General features: G+C 51.9%; 8 protein-coding genes across 8 annotated transcripts; 2 read left to right on the plus strand and 6 right to left on the minus strand.

Moving 5' to 3' along the window:
* Positions 1-351: 351 nt before the first annotated feature.
* On the minus strand, positions 352-1108 carry A1O5_05355 (uncharacterized protein; the record flags this gene model as incomplete). The annotated part of the gene is made up of 2 exons (XM_007745956.1): positions 352-920; positions 1015-1108. 2 exons carry the CDS (start codon positions 1106-1108, stop codon positions 352-354), a joined length of 663 nt encoding a protein of 220 aa, XP_007744146.1.
* A 924-nt stretch (positions 1109-2032) lies between these two features.
* On the minus strand, positions 2033-2663 carry A1O5_05356 (uncharacterized protein; the record flags this gene model as incomplete). The annotated part of the gene is made up of 2 exons (XM_007745957.1): positions 2033-2070; positions 2105-2663. 2 exons carry the CDS (start codon positions 2661-2663, stop codon positions 2033-2035), a joined length of 597 nt encoding a protein of 198 aa, XP_007744147.1.
* A 398-nt stretch (positions 2664-3061) lies between these two features.
* A1O5_05357 (heat shock protein 78, mitochondrial) lies at positions 3062-5419 on the plus strand (the record flags this gene model as incomplete). Its single annotated transcript, XM_007745958.1, has 1 exon — positions 3062-5419. The coding sequence occupies one exon, from the start codon at positions 3062-3064 to the stop codon at positions 5417-5419; it is 2358 nt and encodes a 785-aa protein (XP_007744148.1).
* A 686-nt stretch (positions 5420-6105) lies between these two features.
* On the minus strand, positions 6106-7949 carry A1O5_05358 (uncharacterized protein; the record flags this gene model as incomplete). The annotated part of the gene is made up of 3 exons (XM_007745959.1): positions 6106-6518; positions 6617-7040; positions 7098-7949. 3 exons carry the CDS (start codon positions 7947-7949, stop codon positions 6106-6108), a joined length of 1689 nt encoding a protein of 562 aa, XP_007744149.1.
* A 914-nt stretch (positions 7950-8863) lies between these two features.
* Positions 8864-9948, minus strand: A1O5_05359 (5'-methylthioadenosine phosphorylase; the record flags this gene model as incomplete). The annotated part of the gene is made up of 2 exons (XM_007745960.1): positions 8864-9877; positions 9901-9948. 2 exons carry the CDS (start codon positions 9946-9948, stop codon positions 8864-8866), a joined length of 1062 nt encoding a protein of 353 aa, XP_007744150.1.
* A 1006-nt stretch (positions 9949-10954) lies between these two features.
* Positions 10955-12229, minus strand: A1O5_05360 (uncharacterized protein; the record flags this gene model as incomplete). Its single annotated transcript, XM_007745961.1, has 4 exons — positions 10955-11391; positions 11445-11600; positions 11651-11936; positions 11987-12229. 4 exons carry the CDS (start codon positions 12227-12229, stop codon positions 10955-10957), a joined length of 1122 nt encoding a protein of 373 aa, XP_007744151.1.
* A 1235-nt stretch (positions 12230-13464) lies between these two features.
* A1O5_05361 (uncharacterized protein) lies at positions 13465-14505 on the plus strand (the record flags this gene model as incomplete). The annotated part of the gene is made up of 1 exon (XM_007745962.1): positions 13465-14505. One exon carries the CDS (start codon positions 13465-13467, stop codon positions 14503-14505), a length of 1041 nt encoding a protein of 346 aa, XP_007744152.1.
* Positions 14506-14800: 295 nt separating this feature from the next.
* Positions 14801-15871, minus strand: A1O5_05362 (uncharacterized protein; the record flags this gene model as incomplete). The annotated part of the gene is made up of 1 exon (XM_007745963.1): positions 14801-15871. The coding sequence occupies one exon, from the start codon at positions 15869-15871 to the stop codon at positions 14801-14803; it is 1071 nt and encodes a 356-aa protein (XP_007744153.1).
* Positions 15872-16211: the final 340 nt, after the last annotated feature.

Consider the following 16211-nt stretch of genomic DNA (forward strand, 5'->3'; position numbering starts at 1 on the left):
CGTGGAACCTTTTTGCCCTATTTCCCTGAGTAGCTCTTGCGTGTGTTCAAATCTAAGAAAGATTTGCTGTCGAAGGAAGCATTGCGGCGTCTATAACAATGCTCAGACTTGCTAGATCTAGACGTAGGACAGAATAAAAATCATCATAACTGGGACTGCTTCTCCACGGCCCACCATACCAAACGCCGTCTGTTGTTTCTCACCAGCGAGGCCGCCATAGCAACGGAAGAGCTGCCTGAGCATGTGTTTGAGATCGAAACGTAAATCGTTGACTTGGATGCAGGTGCTGACGCATCGGATGCCCATCTCCTTTTCTCACACCGAATGCACTGACAACAAATGCTACTCCATTCATTTGAGTTTAGAAGCATCCGAGATATCAAGGATTGGAAGACGTTCCCGACTGATGTATCCAAGATTTTCGAGGATCGCCTTGCCACAATCAAGAGACCTTGGGAAGAGAGTATCAGAACAGCTTGATAGAACGTCCGCCGCTGCAGCTCTGGCAACGAACTCGACATATGCAGACTTTCGAGCAATTCTCGTCTGCAACCGGACGTGGTTTATGCAACCGGCGGTCGAGTCTCTTGACGATAGGGCCAGCGACCCTGAGCCGATGTTGAGTTCGACGACAAAAACAGACAGTCGCTTGAATTCAACGCGATTTCCAGACCGCAGAAAAGCCTCCACACTTGCGGATGACAGATCTATATGCAAGTTGAGCTTCTCAACTCTTGTCGCTTCCTCGTCGAATAGCATCTGGATGGTCACTTTGTCAGAATCAGCAGCGCATACAGCTTCTTGCGGATAGAAGCACTGGGAAAAGATGACTGAGTCATATTGATACCGAAAGGCACCATTGTTGTTTTGGTAGGCAATATAATGCTGCAAGACGTGGCAGAAAGCCAGGGTATCAGGGGCTGTGAAACGTATGGTCAAACGATTCTTGACTCGTCGAAAGGTTTGGGCCTAGGCATGAAGCTGCCTTGCCGCGGCCTGAGCTATGGGATTGACCACCAGCCAACGGGATTAGATTGGGATTGAAGGCGGAATTCTTCGTGAGTGGCGCATACGCAGTTGCTAAGTGGAAGGATTGTAATGGCTCCATTGTTGCATAGACGGACGCTTTTCTACGCATGGTCGAAAATGTTGGATTCGGTACTTGGATTTGGCGACTAGTTTCGTATCGTTGTAAGCCACTCCAGTCCAAGAACACCGGCCACGTCTTGACTAGGTGGAATGGATTCTAGGGCATCAACAAGAGGTGTGTTTCCCACCGGGTAAAAGCTTGGCAAGGCCGGGGTCACCGTCGGTCATATCATTCTGGATTTTTTGTGTGGAGGAAAACAAGAACGACGGAGGTGAGAAGAAGGGTTGGCTCGGCTGCTGGACCTGCTGAAGGGCATGACCTGGGCAAAACTCATGTGGAAATCATGTGAACAGAGCCCGCCTCAAGAAGTGAATCCGAAAGCATCCAATCCACCGTACGACACTGGTTGATTCACAAGACCGGCTCATGTCGTTGGCCGAGCGAAGTATAAGCAAATGTCCTCACTCGTCAATTTCTAACCAGGCGCGGCCACACGTTCGGTATATTGCTCGCCCCCTCCCTGCCAGCCAGGTCATCAGAGGAGCTCTTTGCGATATCCATGAGTTGCAACTAGATTTGATAGGTGTTGCACTCTGCAAGTTCGTTCAACCTTCGATTTCCGTCCAGTCTTCACACAATCCAGGCAAAGACCAGGTTCAGAATTCATTAAGCTGGAAAGATCCTTTGTTAGCTTTTTCTTCATTGTGCCATCTCGGGACGTAGCGAGTTCGCAGCGGGAATATGAGCTATTCGAGCAAGACAACTCTCCTGCCAGGCTGTTCGGTAAATTCGAGACTTTGTCGACCACTTTAAGCAAGCTCAGGTTCTCGAAGCCATCTTCGTAGGGGGCAATTTGCTGAACCCGTAGGTTGGAGAGATACTTTGTCACTCCGTCAGATGATGCCCGACAGGAACAGCCCAGGAGACGGGAGACTGGGTACATTAGAATTCTCTCCATTTTGCGATTGATCTCGACTCTCCTGGTATTGAGCACATCTACGCACGTAAGCATACCTGGATTGTTAGATGGGTTACAGTTCGACCAACCCAGCAGAGAGCACGGCACAGTAGGGTGGTCCGTCAGACCTGGCAATGCTTCAAATGGCCCGGCTTGTGCCTGCATCAATCTCCATGAAATATCCGAAAATGCGGTAGGGAGGTCCAGGAGGTATGCCACCAGCAGTTGCCTATTCAGCTCAGCGGCAAGGAAAGTGTCTGAAAGTCTCTGTAACCATAGTGCTGCACAGTGTCTCATTGCGATGGTGCATTGATATTTGTCACAGACCAAGGCCAGTTTCTCGAGGGCGTCGATTTTCAGCTCTTGTGGAATCTGGTCAAGTTGGAAATGGATGACTCTACAGACAAGTTTGAAAGCCTCAAGGTCATCCTCCGGCAAAGGGATGATGCGGGGATCACTCGTCGTGGCCTGCGAGGTTCCTTCTTTGAAACCTGACCTGAGCATTGCACAAAACACCGGGGATGCCAGAGAGATGACTTTCGAGGAGATTCGAAGTCGTTGTTCTTCGATCTCGACAATGAGATCACCATCGGGATCGATATCGATAGTCGCCATGGTGGTGGGCAGCACGGTGAAGAGATCGGAAGCCGGAAGAGAGGTTGCACAGGGTTGAATTCTTAAAAGGCTCGAGTGAGATTTGTACTTGTACAAGTACAGGTAGTGCCCTATGAGCCAATCGGAGCGGAGAAAACCGGCCCGCTGCTGGCCGTCTTGGCTTGACCAGAGAAGGGATAGATCAAGACTTGGCGGTCTATTCCGTATTTGGTTATGGCACCTATGAAATCATTCGATGAGGCTCGAGGCTTCCAGAAGAACCAGATCACACTCGGACCAGAAAATATTTACTATAGATTCTTCCGTCAATATGTGTGGTTGACATGCCTGCTTTTATGCATGATTATCGATAACATTTGTGAAGCCGCCTGGCACCCTACCTCTTAGAAAAACTCGCCATGAACACCGCAAGGTCGACGCTCGTCCGGCGAGCAGTTCCGCGAACGTTACCGTCTTCATTGCTCCGTCGAAGAGCCGCCCCTTTCCTAGTATCCGGTGCAAGCTATTCTGCGACCCCTCGCTTCGTCCCCCCAGCGGCCACGTTCGTTCGCACGTATGCCAATGGACGACCTCATCCGCCTGGCGGAACCCATCGCATGAACATGGGAGGCGAGCCTGAAAAGCCTGCGTTGGAAGAATACGGCGTTGACCTGACAGCCCGAGCTAAAGACGGAAAATTAGACCCTGTGATTGGAAGAGATGGGGAGATTCACCGGACGATACAGATACTCTCGCGGCGAACGAAGAACAATCCTGTCTTGATCGGTGCTGCCGGAACGGGCAAGACTGCCATTCTTGAAGGACTGGCCCAGAGGATCGTAAGAGGGGATGTACCTGAGAGCATCAAGAATAAGAGAGTCATCTCTTTGGACCTGGGTCAGTTGATAGCTGGTGCCAAGTTCAGAGGCGACTTTGAAGAAAGGCTTAAGAGGGTTCTTAAAGAGGTGCAAGACGCACATGGCGGAGTTATCCTTTTTGTCGATGAACTGCACACGCTGCTCGGACTTGGAAAGGCCGAAGGTTCGATTGATGCCAGCAACCTCCTGAAGCCAGCTCTCTCGCGCGGCGAGCTACAATGCTGTGGCGCCACCACCCTCAACGAGTACCGCCAAATCGAGAAAGACGTGGCACTCGCACGGCGATTCCAACCGATCCTGGTTGGAGAGCCTTCAGTACAAGACACGATCTCTATCTTGCGCGGTATCAAAGATCGCTACGAAGTCCATCACGGCGTCCGCATTACGGATAATGCTCTTGTCGCTGCCGCCACATACAGCAATCGGTACATTACAGATCGTTTCCTACCTGACAAGGCTATAGACCTCGTGGACGAGGCAGCTTCTGCTCTTCGCTTACAACAAGAGTCCAAACCTGACGCAATTCAAAAACTAGACCGCGAGATAATGACCATTCAAATCGAGCTCGAGTCTCTGCGGAAAGAAACGGATATTGCTTCCAAGGAACGTCGGCAAAAGTTAGAGGAGACACTTGCAGAAAAGAAGAAGGAAGTGGATCGTCTAACCGAGATTTGGGACCGTGAGAAAGCAGAAATCGAAGCCATCAAGCGAACGAAAGAAGACCTGGAGAAGGCACGACATGAGTTGGAGCAAGCTAGACGCGAGGGGAACTTCGCCCGCGCAGGCGAACTTCAATATGCGACAATCCCCAAACTTGAAGCTCAATTGCCCAGGGAAGGTGACGAAGTCACCACGACAACGAAGAATGGAGAGACTCTGATTCATGACTCGGTGACTGCTGATGACATTGCCAACGTTGTGAGTCGAACAACAGGGATCCCAGTCACCAAGCTTATGGCTGGGGAAGTCGAAAAGCTTGTGAAGATGGAAGACAAATTGCGAGAGCATGTTCGTGGCCAAGATGAAGCCCTTACTGCAGTGGCCAACGCAGTCCGCATGCAACGAGCAGGTCTAAATGGCGAAAACCGCCCGCTCGGGAGTTTCATGTTCCTGGGACCTACCGGCGTAGGAAAGACAGAACTCTGCAAACAGATTGCCAACTTCCTCTTCAGCACAGAATCTGCTGTGGTTCGATTTGACATGTCAGAGTTTCAGGAAAAGCACACTGTCTCGCGACTCATTGGCGCCACCGCGGGCTACATCGGGTATGAGGATGCAGGGCAGCTGACAGAGGCCGTTCGGCGCAAGCCGTACGCCGTCCTCCTGTTCGACGAGTTTGAGAAGGCCCACCGTGACATCTCAAGTTTGCTGCTGCAAGTGCTCGACGAAGGTTTTCTCACAGATAGTCAAGGCCACAAAGTCGACTTCCGAAACACTCTGATTGTCTTGACCAGCAATCTTGGTGCTGAAATTCTGATGGGTAGCGGCGCAGATGTGGAAACAGTGACTCCCGAACAGAAGAAGGGAGTGATGGAGGTTGTGCAAGCCTCCTACCCGCCCGAATTCCTGAATCGGATCGATGAGTTCATCATCTTCAACAAGCTGTCCAGGTCTGCCTTGCGAGACATTGTGGACATTCGGATCCGCGAGCTTCAAGGGCGCCTTGATGACCGCAGAATAACTGTTGACGTTTCGCCTGAAGTCAAGGACTGGTTATGCGAGAAGGGCTATGACCCTCGATATGGTGCCAGGCCACTCAACCGCTTAATACAGCACGAGATTGGGCGAAGGTTGGCGGACAGGATTATCAGAGGCGAACTGAAGACAGGAGACACCGCGAAGGTTATGGTGGCCAAGGACAGGGCCACCTTAGACTTGGAAGTTCAAGCAAAAGCTTGAAGTTTGAGGCGGTAAAATACCTAGCGTGGCTGTACGAAACTGCAAGCGGAGGGCAGACCCTGCAATTTTATACAGAACCATCGAAGAACATGGCGGGACAACACGGGAACCCAATGACCGGGGTCTGAGGACGCCAGCTTCTCCCTCGTCGTCAAGCCCTGGCAACGCTTATTATGCCTGCCGACCTCAAGACCCCCTCTCTTCGATCATATTTCTCTCGAAGACAGAAACCGAGTGCAAAAGACGGACCCATATGCACAACTTCAATCTTCACTCTAGTAAACCTTGAGCACCTCTGTTCCCCACAATTGTCATTCTGCCACCACAAGATGAGAACAGCCAGCCACCGAGTTCAAGAGCTGCGATGAGATTCAAAAGTTTGAAAATTGTTTCAATACGAATTATACGACGAACATGAGGAGCTTTGAGGCGAAGGTCACATTGTCCTTGTCGATGATACCCCTCTCTATTCTACGGTCATGTGAGACAACGGTCGACATTGTATATACCGAACAAAATGTACAGTATTGTGTGATTAGTAGAACAATTAAATAGTCTCTACTTTACTTCGACTTGCTTTGCTTTCACTTTGCTTGTTTTCCCCTCCCACCTATCTAGCTTCCTGGCCATCTACGAAAGCCTCGCTGGCCTTCGATCTATACGTACCCAGTAACGACAGGTCCTTTTCACTTCTGGAGCACTTCTCGCCGGTCGTCGTGTATTTTGCCATGTCCATCTGCTTCTTCTTCTTCCTCGTCCCCTTCCGGCGTAGTGGTATTGTCCGAGACTGTAGCCTGTGAGAAGATTCGCCGTCCGGCGGCGTGCTTGTACGCCTTGACTTGCCTGTCCGCTTTTCGGACGATGCTCCATTGGAGCCTGCTCAGGAGGCCATTCTTGCCTAGTCCTACCTCAAGTCCTGCCTCGTCCTCATCGGGCAGCACGACGTTCAAAGTGGAGTCTCTAGCTACAAAGAGCGTGTCGATGGCTTCGAGAGGTTGGCCGCCGGTTTCGGGGTAGAAGAGCCAGACGATGATAGCGTTTGCCAGGTTCAGCACGGCCCACACAATGTAGAACCTCCATCCCAGATTTTCGACCCCGTCTAGATTGGAGGAAGCAGGCCAGTCAGTCAGCGAACAAGACAGACGAAACGAAGAAGATGAAGCAGATTTGTTTTCATTTGTCGAAACGTCAACTCACCAGGCGTGACTTCCACGACGAGGAAGTTGCCTAAGAAGTCAGCACCAGCGGCCAACGCGGCGCCCTTAGCTCGGATCTTCAGAGGCAGGATCTCCGGGGGATAGACCCAGACAGTGGCCATCCAACCCCACGTGAAGCACGCTTCGAAGGCGAAGACGAAAAACACGGCCGCCACACCTGCGGAGGTGTTGTGGTAGTTGTCCGCCTCGATGCGGTTGACGGCGATTGCTTCGGCCACGAGAACCAGACACATGCCGAGAGCCATTGAGATGAAGAGGAGCCGTCTCCCCACGCGGTCTATGGTGTACCAGGTGAGGAAAGAGGCAATGATGTACCACAATTGCAGGAAGCAGCCCATGAGAATGGACATCTCTTGGGACATGTTCAACGACGTACTGAAGAGCGTCGGGGCGTAGTATGTAACCTGAAAATTCGTCAGCTCATGTCTATTCCCACCAGTGGAGGGCACAATGGCTCTCACAATGTTGATGCCCGACATCTGCTGCATGAATTGGATCCCCAGAGCCAGGTAGAATCTCTTGTTGGCCGAGATGCCGTTGTTGCGGAACAGGTCTGCCCACGATCCTTGTTCCTTCTCTTCGATGGCGATGGCCTCCATGATCTCGTCTTTCTCCATTTGCACGAGCTGGTCTTTCTCATCTCGTCCCCTCAGCCGGGCGATCACTGCAAGCCCTTCCGCGGGAGTTCGATGTCGCATGAGCCAACGCGGTGTGTCGGGAAGCCATGGAGCGACCAAAATGATATATATAGCAAAGACCAGTTGAAATGCCAGGGGAAACCTCCACTGTGCGCTGCTGTGAACGAAGTAGAAGCCGTAGTTGATCCAATACGCAACCATCAGCCCTCCAAGCATGGTCGTGAGCTGGCAGCATACTTGCCAACCCCGTTGCGCGGCGGCACTGATTTCAGCTTGATAGACAGGGGTGACGGAGGTGATGTATCCGATGCCTATTCCCGTGCAAACTCGGGAAACCATGAACTGGATCCGTTCATAGCTGCTCGCCATGAGGATCGTGCCGATGATCAAGACCGTGGTCCCTAGCAGAAGCGTTCTCTTCCGCCCAAGTTGTTCCCCAGTCAAAGCAGCACCAATTGCACCGAATACAGCCCCAACATCATACAACGCAGTCATAGTACCAACCATGAGTGAGCTCGGATGGTCCATTTGCGCCAACCAGTACTTGGATATCACCACGCCCGACATGACTCCCTGGTCGTAGCCGAATAACAGAAAGCCTGACGAGCATACCGAGGTGATTGCGGCAATCAGCCACCCACCAACGAGTCGATTCGCGCCTTGCATTGCTGTCATTTTGGAGGTCTCGCTGTAGAGAGGAGCGAGGAAGCGACAACAATAGAGAGGCCGATCTTGATGATGCCGAGAGGCTCCCGCACCTCTTTATGGTTAAGATCCCACTCAAGCTTTGGGTCAAGCATTGCAAGCATTGCAAGGATGCTGGATGAATAGCACCTGCTTCATATGGGACATGATTGACATGGCGGCAATGACAATGACGCGTCGGAAACGTGCCGATAGCCGTAACGTAGACGGTCGCGGAGATGATCGACAAAGTTGTCCTAGCAGGTGGTGAAGATCATCTTCTCCTCGTGGTGGAGGGCGCAAGGTGGTTGCGATCGACGGCGAATAGTCCGATGGTATTGACATAGAAGGCTATGCACTCGGTATCGATGTCTCTTGTCGTCGCTGTAAAGACATTGCTGATAGATCATGAGCTCCCCCCAGGATCTCGGCTATCAGCCAGCCACTCGGTAAGCGAAGAGTGTATTCGGTCCCTGGAGTAACAATCCCATCAAATGCTCTCTGCTACCTTCTATTCCATCCAGACCATACGCAGGCTCATGCAGGCCTCCACTCATAGTGATGAGCTCCCTTTTGCGGCTTTCCAGGATCTTCGCCCTCAACACCTGGCCGATCAAACGCATGTGCTCCAAAGAAATCCATCTGGGCTTCCATGAATTGGGTAGGTAGAGCCCTGCTCCCACAATACTTGAGGTACTCCAACGATGCAGACAGGCTGGATATTACCGCCCCCCCACTCCGTTGCCATCAGGACGACCTTTTTCAGTGCCTCGTAGTTTTCCCGTAAGGCCTGCGAGACGGGTTTGAGGAGCTTGACGTCGGCTACCTTGGATTCTCCCTTCACTGATAGGGCAGCTTCCATCATGTCACCGATCTGGCTCAATTTAATGATGCAAGCCTTCTCGTTAGATGCGGATGCAAGTCGCAAGATCGATCCCCCATGCTTCTGCGTCCGAGGCTTTGCTGATGAGCTCGAGGGCCACTTCAAGGCGTTTGGATCTGTTTCCACTGGCCACACGGAGGAATTGCCTAGCTGCAATGGTGGGAGCTGACACATGTCGTGCAGCAGCTTCTATGACGCTCCAGAATCCTCTCCCTTCGGTGTTGTCATCTTCTTGTACCACCTTATCCAGCACGTCGTCTAACACATGTCCTCCCTCGCGTCGACCCTCTCCCCGGCCATCGCCTTCTGATGTCTTCTTCCTCCGACATATCTCTGCCCCGATTTGGATCAAGTAAGTGGACCGGAGTGGCCCTTCAGTATTCCAACGCTCGAACATTTTACCGATCTCGTCATTTTGCATCTCCAAGCAGTACTTCATGATGCCCCAAGCTTCGCAAAGAGCGGACAGCATTCCATTCTCGATCCCATTGTGCACCATCTTGACATAATGGCCTGAGCCTTTCGGACCAATGTATGCCGTGCAAGGAGACTCTTTCATGTCTTCTGGCGATTGTGCCTTTGCGGCAAACCTCTCCAGCAGGGGCAGAACCTTTTGAACGGCTTGCTTGTCGCCACCGGGTGACAAGCTTAGACCTCTCCTGGCAGACTGATATCCGCCAGAGGCACCCATCCCGATCCAAGCCACACCCCTTTTGTCGAGTGCCTCCTGTCGGCGCTCCATATTGCGATAATGCTCGTTTCCACCATCAAGAATAATGTAACCCTCCTTCAAATGATCTTGCAGCTTCTCCAACACCTGATCTGCTGGGTTTCCATGCGTGATGGAGAAAAGTAGCACTTTTGTCTCTTCATTCGACAAACTATTGCAGAATTCGGCAATGTCATTGAATCCGTCGATTTTGCCGCTCTGCTTCCCACCTTCGGGTGTGTTGGAGAGGGCCTGCTTCACGTTATTGGGAGAGATGTCCCATATGGACACGTCAATGCCGAGTTCTGAGATCCCAGGGCCATCATGCTATCCATGGAACCGGTACCGACGATGCCGATGCCTTTGAAAGGGGGGTCATTCTTTTGGGTGGATGACATGCTTGCGACCGTTTACTCCCCTGTAGGTTAGGCGGATGAAGTCGACTCGTAGAAGCAAAAAGAGTCTGTTGGTCTCGGTGTTTAAGAGAAGCAGTCGAAGCCACCTGTGATATATTTCGTCATGAGGGCGTGTTTTCCGTGTTCTAGCTGCCTTAGTGAGACGGATCCTAAGTCCCGCCTCATTACATGGAGTGTGTGAAGGTCGACGTTGAGTGGACCGTCATGTACTTAAGATGGAGGGAGTAGCGTCTGGTTCAATGCGAAGGATATACCTCATTGCATTACGATAAAATCCCTGGACAGAACCAGGGTGTCGGGAAAGGCTTCCGGTCCCCTGGATCCACGCATTCAATCACTTTAGGAGGAGTGTTGCATTTCCCCGTTCAACCGTTCAGATGTATATATTTGTGACGGCGAGCCAGTCTGCTAATCCCGCTGTGGCCCCCTGATGTCCTTATCCTAGGATGACATCATACGTCTTGAAGTAATCTACTCACCTGATTTCTACCTAGAGTAGACGTTTGGAATAGCATGCAAACTGCGACATTGGATAGAGCATTCGCGTGCCGATTCGGTGACGATATGAGCAGCTACTTAGCTTAAAAGGCCAAAGTCCCGGTAATTACCTCGCCTTTCCTTGGCGGTTGTCTTAGCCCTTCCCATCCACAGCCTCGCAAACTGCCTACCGCCGTGAGAATCTTAGCCATGCGCCCTCGTCCTCGCACAAAATCGGGGACTGGCGCGCTGGCTTTCTCTCATCCGGCTCTGGGGCGCGAAGATCTGACCGAAATACTTTTCAACCTGATCAACATCCTCAACATCGCAGATCAATGAAACATGCTGATCTGGTCGAACGACAACAAGGCAACCCCTCTTCTTGTCCACTCCCCATCTCTCATAAGCATCATCAGAGGCGCCTTCTTCGCCATCATTATTATTCACAAAGCACTTCCAATAGTCATGTCCGAGTTTCGGGTCAAAGCTCTATCAGACGTGTAGCGACTGGCTAGCGTTCGTCGTTGTATGTGCTAAGGATACGTGGCTGCGCGGTGCCTTTGATGACTTGGCCCAGTTTCCACATCAAATTGTACGCATCTTGTATAGACACGTTCATCCCCGCACCCATGGTGGGCGAGTGGGTATGGACAGCATCACCGGCTAGAAAGACTCGATTGTCTTTGTCGAACTTGGGCGCACATTGTTGACCCACAGTATAGACGGACCACCAATCACAGAGTTCATATTTCAGGCTCCATGGACTGAGAATGGTCGCAGCCTTTTCTGCGATCATTTCGATAGTGACCTGATCGGTGTCCAAGTCGTCTCTCTCGCTGCCAGTCTCACCTAGTTGAACATAGAATCTGACCAGGCGATTCTCGCGGGGAAACGTCATCATGCTGCCCGTCTTCGCCGAATGGATAGCGCATGAGATTTGTATGTTAGCTGGGAGAAATATGAGCATTAATTTGAGGTTGTTGTTGTTTTTCACCACTTACGAAAATCTGTAATGGGAATGACGTCCATGACGCCGAAGTGGACTTTTGTCTTGCCACCCGCTATTTCCAGACCAACCTGTTGTCTGGTCCAGCTGTGTCCACCGTCAGTACCCAGAAGATACTTGGTTTTCACGATTTCTTCAGCTGAAGGATCGGCTGTGGTAGTTAGCAAGGATGTAGAGCTAATCAGGCAAGCAGTCTCTCACAGTTGGTGTCTGATGTGTCTCCACTGCTCGCAGGAACCTGTCTTGAAATGCGTAAATTGATCGGAAAAGCGTTGTGGTCGGTCATGTTATCTTCGTCCAATTGAAGACATTTCGTCTCTATGTTTCTCTCCACACGAACATGACCTTCACTTTCCAAGAAGTCGAGGAAGTTTTGCTCAATAAAACCTTGATAGATGCCCAGCTGACAAAAACGACCATGCTGTTCCACCTTTGCCAAAATCCTCTGCGTGCGTTGGAGTCGGCTTTCATCATCAGGGTCAGGGTTCTTCGATTGTTATCAGAACACGGTCGAGAGGTAGGAGTAGTCAATGTTACCCAAGAGCAAATTTCACGGAGATGGTAAGCTAATTTGTTTATCTGAGTTGCCATGCCGAAGCTGTCAAGTATCTCCATTGTCCGCACATGGAGCCCGTTTGCTTGCCCATTGTGCACTTTGTCCGGCTTATCGTCCAGCAATCGAGTGTTCAAGGCAAATCGACTCGCCCAAGAGACCGCCATCGAGCCGGCCGGACCAGCACCGACAATAACCAGATCACTATGGCTCACTTTTGGTTCCATGGCCAGAGTGGTTTCTCAGATACTCGTGCCCGCAAGCTATCATGTCCTTTGTCAGCCTGAATTGAGGTGTTGGCACATATATAGTTCGGAATGCCTCATGTTTGAATAGGTAGATCAGTCATGATTCGATGAGATGCAGATCTCGCGATATACCTATGAACAAGGGGGGGGTTCCTAAAAGCACGTCTTGGTGACTTTTGCGGGAACAAGCTCGAAGATGCCCAGCTATGGCTACATGATCCGGATTTCCTAGGGCTGATGTGAGCTCATGACAGAAATTACAGCAGGGCAGGAACAGGGAAAGTGACGTTTCCAATACGTCAATGTCGTCCACGCCTGCGTTTTCGCTACTTCACCGCTTCTCGGAGGTATTAAAGAGATGAAAGTAGATGAGATTGGGACAGTCCATCGCTTCCTCTCGTCACTTGCCAGTGACATGGAGCATTTGGGGAACCTGTGGAGATGGCAAAAGCGGACTCTAGCTTTGTCGTGCGTATGGTGGCAGTGGTGGGAGTCCTTGCAGAAGGCGTACGAAAGGCGAAGGCGGGCAGTGAGCTCAGGGGCCCAGAGGCGTAGTCTTGGCGGTCCTGCATACGAGGGCGTTCCAACTCCCTTTACAACTTTACGTCATCCGGGCTTGGCACACCAACTTTTTCTCAACGTTTCTGGCACGTGGATACGCGACACGTTGAAAATGAAAGCGCGTAGCTGCACCTTGCTACTTGAGAGATTCGAGCTACAGCACCGCGTAGGTATAGAATATGCGCATCTGCTCCTGTTGTTGGCTGCTCGGATAATGCTTACCTCACTGGGTATGTTCAATCCTGCATCACCATCATGGCGGCGTCTCAGGAACGCCACGGACACACTTTCCAGCGGGATCAAGTGCCGGCACATCAACGTCTCGCGGATACGAATTCCTCTCGTTCACAAGTGGCTCGGTGGGTGGGCATGTCCTCCGCTCAAGGTGCAATGAAATTGCATGCCCATGTCGTGATTGAGACCGTGGTTACACAAGGCCTAGAGAACGTCGCGGCACTTCAAGTGGGGTACTCTTATGAAGTACCGTCATGCTTGGATCTCGTCCGTTGAACATGTTCCTCTGCGCCGAGATGGCGCCATCCTCCTCAAAATCCTTTACCTTTTATAACGGCTGCTGAACCTCTTCGTCTCACTTTGCCAATGACTCCTGTAAGTACGGACACGGCAAAAGGAATAGTTGCTTACCGGACACAATGGGGTCCTCCGACGACAGCACAGAGCTGTTGACAGCTGATATCATCCATATTCAGTCAGACGCTGACAAAATCGAATCGTCAAAAGACACCGCCGAACTGTTGAAAGCCCCAGCGCCAAGCTTGCCGTCGCTCTGGCTGTGGGACGAACAAGGCTTGAAATTTTTCGAAGCCGTCACGTATGCCACTGAGTACTACCTAACCAACTCCGAGATTGAGCTCCTTAAGAAACGCAGTCATCAGATAGCGCAGAGGATCGAACCTGATTCCGTCATTGTCGAGTTGGGAAGTGGGTGTCTCCGAAAGACAAAGATTCTTCTGCAAGCGATAGATGACCTGAATAAGTGTGTCGACTACTATGCCCTGGACCTGTCTCGCTCAGAGCTTGAACGAACTTTACAGGAGGTATCTGCTAGTACCTTCCATCGCGTCCGGTGCCATGGTCTATTGGGAACGTATGATGATGGATTGGCATGGTTGCAACAATCCGAAATTGCTTGGAGGGCCAGAGCGGTGCTCTCGCTGGGTTCAACTCTTGGGAGCTTAACCCGGACTGAAGCCGCGGAGTTTTTGGCTGGATTCGCTAAAGCTGTCGATCATTCCGTGAATGGAGCAACCCGAAGTGAGCCTCTGATGGTCATTGGTGTCGATGGCTGCCAAAAAGGAGAGAAAGTGTGGCCTGCCTACAACGACGCTGAATCTCGGAACGACCAGTTTATCAAAGATGCATTGGATTATGCCAACCAGATTTTGGGCAAGGGCATTTTCGATCAGGATCAATGGGACCGTCACGGCCAGTGGAATGAAAAGATTGGACGACATGAACAGTCCCTGGTACCTCAGAAGGATATCTGGTTCGAGGATCGTTGTCTCAAAGCTGGGGAAAGGGTCTTTGTTGTCTCAAGCCACAAATATGACCACGATGATCGACAACGCCGTTGGCAGGGTGCAGGTCTGTCGCTGATGGAGGGATGGCAGCACCAAGGAACCAAATATGGCGAGTTTTACTCATGCTCTTCTGCGACTCGAGTACTCTGTTAACTTTGACCCAGGACTGTATGTTCTATCCGCGCGAGGCGCAAACTCCAACTTGGAGGCAGAACATATACGAAGTACATGGGGTTTGCTATAAGTGAACCTCGCCTGGGGGATCGTGTTCGAGACCGAGATCTACTACAGTATGGATCCGACCTGGCATGTCTCTTCTAAGGAGTTGGGTCCGGCAAAGCTTCTGTGAAGATACCCTCACCGTGAATATTGAGTAGGATGCGTAGGTTATAGCGAGTTTTTCGGTCGCTCGGTATGTACCACAAGTCCGAAACCCCTTCTCCAAGTCTCAGGATACAGACCCGAGCGGCGCCACCTTCGCTTTAGGAGCCATGATTCTCCTGAGCCACGTGCACTTAGCCACGATCGCGGCGTGAATAAGCGGCACGTCTGGGTTATCCACGCCGTCAAACAAATGGAAGGCACCTGGCCAGACGTGTAATTCGCACGTCGACCCACAGCGCCACATGTTCGTCGCGTACGCCACGGCGGGGTCGCGGAATACCTCGCACTCGGCCGTGTCGATATACGTCGGTGGGAGGTCCGATAGGTCTGTCGCCCGGGACGGTGCTTGGTACGGCGTCACGGCGTCAGTTCCGCGAGCGGCGGCGCCGAGGACGTGGTCCCACGCCATACGGTTCGTCACGCCGCACCACGGGATGCCGTGCTCGAATTGTCGGTCGGACGTGCTGGCGCAGCGATCATCCAGCATGGGCGACAACAGCATCTGGGCCTTGATAGCGATCGTGGGCAATCTGCTGTCCCGCGCCATGAGGCACGTCGCCGCGGCGAGGGCGCCGCCGCCGGAGACCCCCCACACAACAATCTCGGCCGGATCGACGCCCAAGATGGTGGCGTTTTCCGACATCCATACGAGTCCCGCATAGCAGTCCCTCGCTGCCCCCGGTGCACGGGTCTCTGGTGCAAGGCGATACTCTACAGACACGACGACGCACTCAATGCCCTCGAGCAGATCCACCGCCTGGACGACGCCCCCAAACCGGTCCCCAGAAACCATCCCGCCGCCGTGGATGTGGTACAGAGCTGGCAGCGCCGCTGCTGACGTCGGCTTCTTGGGTGCAAACACCGACAGAATGATTGTATTTCCGTCGAGCCCGGGAATGGAATGCTCTGTGTATGTCAGGCGTGGTTTGGCCGCCAGGACCGTATCCGCGTTACAGGCAAACGCCCCATCGTCCCCGCCGGCTGCTATGCCACGGAGGAAGTTGATGTCTAACTCATCGGGGAGGGGAAATGAATCAACAATAGGCGCGAGAGAAGGATCAATAACTGGACGTGGAATTGTGATCCTGGGATCAAGCTCTGCGGCTTGCGAGTATGGTATGGGATTTGCTGACATTCTGCTATCCTTCTGGTAACGTTCAAAGCCAGATCGAGATTCAGAAGGGCAATGGTGGGGACTTGCAGTAGTTGGATTATTCTTGTTCGTAAAGCCACAAAGCAAGATGTTGACTGCGTCGCTGCGTGAAATCTGAATGGTCACAGCGCACAAACTTTCTCGCAGCGGTGTCTTAGCGGCAGGAAGGAATGTGCGTGTCGATCAAAAGCCTAGGACTAGAGTCCGCTATATATGTTTTGTGTCTGCTGGAGCCGGTAAATAAGTGGAGAACTAGTGGCCCGGATAGATGTTCACGCCACCTGGTGAGCTTGGTCAGTAGATGATCCGACGCCCGTTACCA

This window comes from Cladophialophora psammophila (assembly GCF_000585535.1).
Source record: "Cladophialophora psammophila CBS 110553 chromosome Unknown aczJe-supercont1.7, whole genome shotgun sequence".
NCBI classification, from domain to species: domain Eukaryota; kingdom Fungi; phylum Ascomycota; class Eurotiomycetes; order Chaetothyriales; family Herpotrichiellaceae; genus Cladophialophora; species Cladophialophora psammophila.